At 42.1% G+C, this 6,531-nt stretch overlaps 1 protein-coding gene across 1 annotated transcript; it reads left to right on the top strand.

Moving 5' to 3' along the window:
* Positions 1-932: 932 nt before the first annotated feature.
* On the top strand, positions 933-2,117 carry LOC108958828. The gene is made up of 3 exons (XM_039305317.1): positions 933-1,280; positions 1,357-1,404; positions 1,509-2,117. The coding sequence occupies exons 1-3, from the start codon at positions 933-935 to the stop codon at positions 2,115-2,117; spliced, it is 1,005 nt and encodes a 334-aa protein (XP_039161251.1).
* Positions 2,118-6,531: the final 4,414 nt, after the last annotated feature.

Raw genomic sequence — 6,531 nt, 5'->3', positions numbered from 1 at the left:
ATTAAAATCGGAGTGGAAATGGGGCTGCCCTTAACATTTGTATAATTAGTTTTAGAAGTCTTACTCAATGTCTAATTGCGAAGTAGAATTATTGAGAATAGTAAATTTGAATATCAAGTCATGTGGGCCGATTGATCCAAGTTGTTTCTAACATATTTGAGCATTATTAAATTTAATTACATGTGCAATTTTCATTTCTTAAATGTGATATGTACCTTTTCGTTCATCATCAATTCCTAATTTGCTGACTGTGATTCTTCTCTCCTCTTGGTGGTGGTAGAACCAGTAGAACCAGCAATACGTCGGTTCAAGATATTACTCTGGAATCTTGCCACAAAATCAGGTACACAAATCGGCATGGTATCTTCAGACAAAAAAACATGCGGTGGTATCTACGAAAAAATTATTTTATTTATCCATGGTAGAGATCTCTATTTTATATTGTAAATTGTTATGCTTGATGTATCCTTTTAGGATCATAGTCTTTAATATGGACTAGTTCTCGATTCGTATATTACGATATGATTGGATTCCATTCTATTCAAAATCTAATTGATATGTATCCAATAGGAGAATCCGTAAAAATAGCCAAGTTGAAAACAGATCTATTGATCCGTCACTGAATCTATCTATTCTTCAAAAAAAAAAAAATTCTCTGACATTGTTTGTGCTCATCCATAAATCTATCTTTTCTCTGATGCATGCATTTTGATTTTCAAGCCATATGAAGCTTGCTTCCTCGATTAATACGTTAAATTCATCAATCTCTTCTCAACGACGCAAATGCAAAAGCCTTTATAACCTTTTGAATTTTCATCGCAGGTAAAATTACTTATCGAATGTTAAGTAAAGCACCTATTATCAATAGGATTGAAGAAATGAAGTTGAGGCACGAATGCTTGCTTGCGTTAGCAAATCAAATTTTTATGAGGATGAAGTGTCATAGGGAATCTCCTGAAATACTCGAATTGAGTAAGGTCATTGTCGTTGGAGCTGCATTTAGTGGAATATTTGAAATTATAAAGTTATGTCTTGAGCAATGTCCGGAATTGATGTGGGATGAAGAATTCACAAAACAACTGATTGAAGGAGTTGTGAGGGCACGGCATGTTGAGTTGTTTAGACTATTGAATGCATACAACAAAATCCGAAGATTGATGTACGGCTTGAAAACGAACTGCGACCTGATGAAGGCAGTAGTAGAATGGTCATCAGCATGCGTACCGGCTGATGTTTCTGGGTCAGCTTTTCTTATGCAAAGGGAACTTCAATGGTTTGAGGTCGGTTCACTATATTTGCTTGCCACTCTTTAATTTATTTACATTCATGTTAATAGACGTCCTTTATTTTCTAAAGGTACTGGAAGATGGGAGCTCTCCTTTACTTCGAAGTCTACAAGTTAAGGTCGGTTTTTTTTTTTTTTTTTTTTTGGGTCGGTAGTTAAGGTCGGTTCACCTTATTTGTTTTTCCACCCTTTTGTGATCTTTAATTTACACTTGTACTGATAGATGGAGCAAGATGAGAGCGATCCTTCTTCTGAAAGTCCGAAATTGGAACCAAGGGAAAGGACGTACTGGGATCGTTTTGTAGAACAGCGCAAAGATTTGCTCCAAGAGGCAGGACGATGGATGAAGGATACATCATCATCTTGTAGCCTTGTAGCTACTCTCATCATTACAGTAGCTTTTGCTGCAGTTGTTACTTTTCCTGGAAGCAACGACAATACAGGGATCCCAATCTTTTCAAAGAAGACCTCATTCACGGTATTCGTGGTTGCAGATGCTCTAGCTCTCTTCTCCTCTATCACCGCCACCTTGATGTTCTTGGCTATCCTAACTTCGCGCTATGCCGCAAAAGATTTCCTCCACTCACTACCAACAAAAATGATACTAGGCCTCACCTTTCTCTTCCTCTCTTTGGCCTTTATGCTCTTGGCTTTTGGCTCTGCTCTTATGATCGTCCTAAGCGAACGATGGAAGTGGATTTACATCCCCATTACTTTGTTGGCTGCCGTCCCTGTCATATTGTTCGCAATCCTACAGCTTCCCTTGTATGTTCAAATGGTTGAATCCACCTATTGGCCTCGCCTCTATCGTCCCATGAAGATTTGGAAATGATTTATGCTATTATTATGGAATAAGGACATATGCGATGTGATCTTTGTTTGCACTTGTAATTGTGTGTGAAATGCAGATATTATGGTGTTTATTCATGTTTTAAGACTATCGAGATATGACATTAGCCATACTTATGCTTAATTTTAATGTATGCTGTCAAGCGCACACCTTATCTCTATGGGTTATTTGGTTTTTTTACCCCAAAAAGTGAGCAATTACTTCATTGCTCGTGGTATTAACTACTAAGGTGAACCCAATTCTTCAAAGAACTGGCAACATGCCCATCAACATTTAATATTGATAGGGTTCATCCATAGAAATTCTCTATCCTACAGAAGATGGCCACCCAAGTAATGGCCCACCACAAGGAAATTCTCATATGGCAAGCCGAGCAAACAACTATTTTAGTTCAATGGAAGCTCAGTCTTCAAAATCAGTCTTCACCCACTGCCCACACTTCCGCCGCATCCTCTCATCCAAATTTTTGGCTTTGACCTCTGCCATCTTAACCGCGTTGGCCATCGATGCCTCCTGCACTTCCATTATCATCATGCTCCGCTTCTTCTCCGCCGCATCACCCCTTCCTAACTTCTCACCAAGCAACAGTGCACAGTGCTCGTTAGCAGCAGCACCAACTCCATTAGAGACATAGCCATCGAAATCCCGCAGTCCCGCCTCACCACGACTTTAGCCTCTTTCAGGTCTCTCTGTGATCACGGCAGCAAAAGGCTTAGATGTTTCTTTGGTGAATAGCGCTAGTACACCAAGCACCTGGCCGGACAGTGAAGTGGGGAGGATCAACGTACCTGGATGCAATCGATATGTGGAGACGTTTCAATGTCGTGACAAGATGGCCAAATGAGATATACTCTCAAAGCAACCGACCTAGAATCTCAAAGGTCACATCTCAACGGCCAAACATGAGAGAACAAATTGTCTATGAGCTAGTGGATATCTCTGCACATGTCTCTCGAGACCATAAGTCCAGCGAAAGTAAGCAAGAGCAAAGTTTGTTTTGAATTCACCTTGTAATGTTACGATTGATGTTTTGGGGAATAGCATACCGATTCTTTCTAATCAACCTTACAATTTATTGATCTTATGCTACTTTGGACCAACATTTATGACCGACGCATTACGAGATGAGAAACCAAAGGAACTATTTGAGCAAGAGAGGAGTTTCCTACCCAAAGGGTTCCCATGACACATTTACAGATGCATCTATTTTCTTCATCCATAGCGGCGTGAGCCAAACTAAAATTTGACACTTTGGGCGTAAAATCATGTTCTAATAATATGTTGCTGGTCTTGAAGTCTCTATGTATAACACGATGGGCTCGAGTCCTAAAGCAAATCAGCTAAACCACAAGTAGCACCAATCTAGGGCCAGCTTCCTTAGGATAATTATCAAAAAAATCATAAACTTTTTGCACTTATGCCAATTAATCTTAAACCTTTCAATTATACCAATTTAGTCCTAAACATTTTTACATTTTACCGATTGAGTCCATCCGACCAATTTTGACGGAAAATCACTGATATGGACGTTAGCCATCCTACGTGGCATGATCGTACGGCCCTTGCCCAAGGGGCACTGAGAGCCAGCAAGCCCTTGCCTAGTGGCTAGGGAGAGTCGCTCGGCCCTCGTTGGGCTTGAAAGAAAAAAAAAAGAAAAAGAAAGAAAGAAGAAAAAGGGAAAATAAATCAAAATTTTTTAAAAGTATTATTAAAATTGTTCATTTCAGCATTAGTTATATTATATAGGATGGTTAACGTCTAAGTCAATGATTTTCGACTAAAATGGGTCGGACGTATTCAATTAGCAAAACATGAAAATGTTTAAGACTCAATTAGTAAAATTGAAAAGTTAATAAGTTTAAGGTTTTTTGAACATTTTTCCCTCCTATCTCCACTCAACTCGATCTCACCCCTTGCCTAAACAATTTTGTGAAGCTGCCCGTTGACACCTAAATTTTGGCTAGGTTTTTTTAATTAGGCCCTATTTGTTGTCCATTAATCCTTATATATATAATAATGAATAATGAAGAAAAAAAGATAAGATAAGATAAAAAGAGAAAACAGAAGCAGCAACCACCGACGTTGGGCCTACGAGCCTAGCCCCTCCTTTTTTCTCTCGCGCGGGTCCCCGTGGCTTGGCCCACATAACCCGACTTGTCCCTGTCCCCCTTTGTCCTCTTCCTGAGGTTGTCTTCTTCCCCGAGCAGCCCGGTGCCGAAATGGAGGAGAGGATGGCCACATACGGTACGGCAGGTAGAGAAGACGCGTCTTCAATGCGAGAGCCACCTCGATGGATGGGATGCCGGTTCGGCTGGCAGAGGCTATTCGGTGAGCAAGGGACCGGCAGCCGGACCCCTGCCGATCGGCCTTCCCCTCGCCTATCAATAGGGTGTCGAGGGAAGGCCAAACCACAGCCAAGGAAGGATCCGAGGCAGCTAGCTCCAATCACTTTCCTCGAGAGATATTGGGGGAGGTTCGAGAGTTGGTTGGTCGGAGATTCAGATCTGGCCAAAAGAGGGGAGTTTTGGTTAGGGAAGGTTCTAGATTTGCGAAGAGGGGCTGGAGAGAGGGAGAGAAACCAAAGAGGGGGGTCGGATCTGAGGAGGAATGAGGTGCTGTCAACACTGCCCGACGCCATGCTGAGCCATGCCGTCCCGACCACCTCTTGACGCCGTCGCTGTGACCGAGCCCCTGTCCAGCCACCTTGTCAACCAGCCACCAGCCTTGAAATCCTCTGGCTCGACGCCGGTTGTTGCTGCCACTCGATCCCTTGATGACCAGCCACGGTGCCGCCTGCTGCTCGTAGACCAGTAATGCCATCATGCTGTGCCCTCACTATAGACAGGTAACAAGTTGCCGCTCGGCACATCGTCGCCGTTGCCTTCCCCGAAACCCTATCCACAGCCACATCGTGGTCTCGATTGGCTAAGCGTGCTCCGCGCTTGCTGCAATCTTACCGCATGCCTCGTTGTCGATCTCGTTGAGCAGTCGGCTGTTGTTGTTTGCTACGTCGCCACTGTCGAACGCCGGGCTGCCGCTTGATTGACGCCACCCCCCAACCTTTTCAATTAGCACTACAGACGGATCGGAGGGGAGATGGCCACGAAACTAGGTCGAGCCCGGGTCGGGCGCATGACCTAGGCGCCCTAGGGTTTGGGCGTAGCAGGCTGGATTCAGGTGTACGCGAACCCGGGAGGATGTGGGCCCTTTTTAGGGAGGCTACGGGCTGGGCCTACGTTTCGAGCCCATTTGGGCTGGTGTTTCAGGCCCATCCGGGCTGGTAGTGTGCAACTCGGGTCGGGCTCAACTTGGAAATCTGACCCAAGTCGTTTTTTATAATATTATAATTAAAAATAATAATTAAATAAAAAATCAAAATAATAATAAATAATAATTTTATTTTCACAAAAATCAAGAAAATAAAAAAAAAAATCCCATATTTTCCCAAAAAAGCCATAAAAGTAAAAAAAAACCAAAAATGATTTATATTTAAAAAAAGATAAAAATAACAAAAAAATGCTTTTTATCCCCAAAAATAAAAAAGACCAAAACAAGTGCTTTCCCTCCACAAAATGCGTGGAAAAGCTCTCAAAATCCAAAAAGTCTTAGGGTTTAAACAAGATTAAGTACCGGATGGACATTAGTGATTAACTAGTGTAATCAAGTCCCCGAACCTAATTTCTCTGGTTGCACAAAAGCGAATATTTTTTCCAATATTTCGCTTGAGTTTCTAATTGACCCACCCCAAATTAATTAATGGTATCAGAACCATGGTTTCGTTTGTAATAATATCCGTTCCATGCACCCAGTAGGTGAATCCAGTGTTGAGAAGATCTCTTCACATCATGACTGAACCAGAAATACTAGAAGCATCCGTTTCTCTCGCCTCATCCCCATCTTCCTCAACCCCTTTAGATTTTCGTGTGTCCAACGCTTCTAAGATTGACTATCTTTATGAAGTCTCTTTTAGTGATGAAACCAAAATTTGTGAAACTCAACTTCCCCTTATGAACCCCTATTCCGCTTTTGCTAAACCAACCTCATATTTTTCTCCAATCTGTTTCATCCGACAACTCATCCGCCAAACTCCAAATGAAGTAAAAGAGTATGTCCAGTTCTCCAAGTTCAATCAACATCTCATTCCTGCCACTAAAAAAGAGTATTTTGTTACTCTTCAGATCCCTCTGGAGTTTCCTAGGCAGTGGACCCAACATGGGTATTCTCATGTCCATTATGGGGTTGTTCGTCTTGCTCTCACGTTTCATGATCGAAAGTGTTTGCCAGTCATGGCAAGAATAGCATTATTGGATACTAGGCTTCTAGAGTACCAGCATGCTTGCATTGGTACTGTCCAAACCACTCTAAATGCTGGAACGGTCTTTGTGACTTTATATCC

Source organism: Eucalyptus grandis, chromosome 11 (genome assembly GCF_016545825.1).
Source record: "Eucalyptus grandis isolate ANBG69807.140 chromosome 11, ASM1654582v1, whole genome shotgun sequence".
In the NCBI taxonomy this organism is placed as follows: Eukaryota; Viridiplantae; Streptophyta; class Magnoliopsida; order Myrtales; family Myrtaceae; genus Eucalyptus; species Eucalyptus grandis.
Note: the sequence above shows the minus strand (reverse complement) of the source record. Positions and strands in the feature narration are given on the sequence as shown.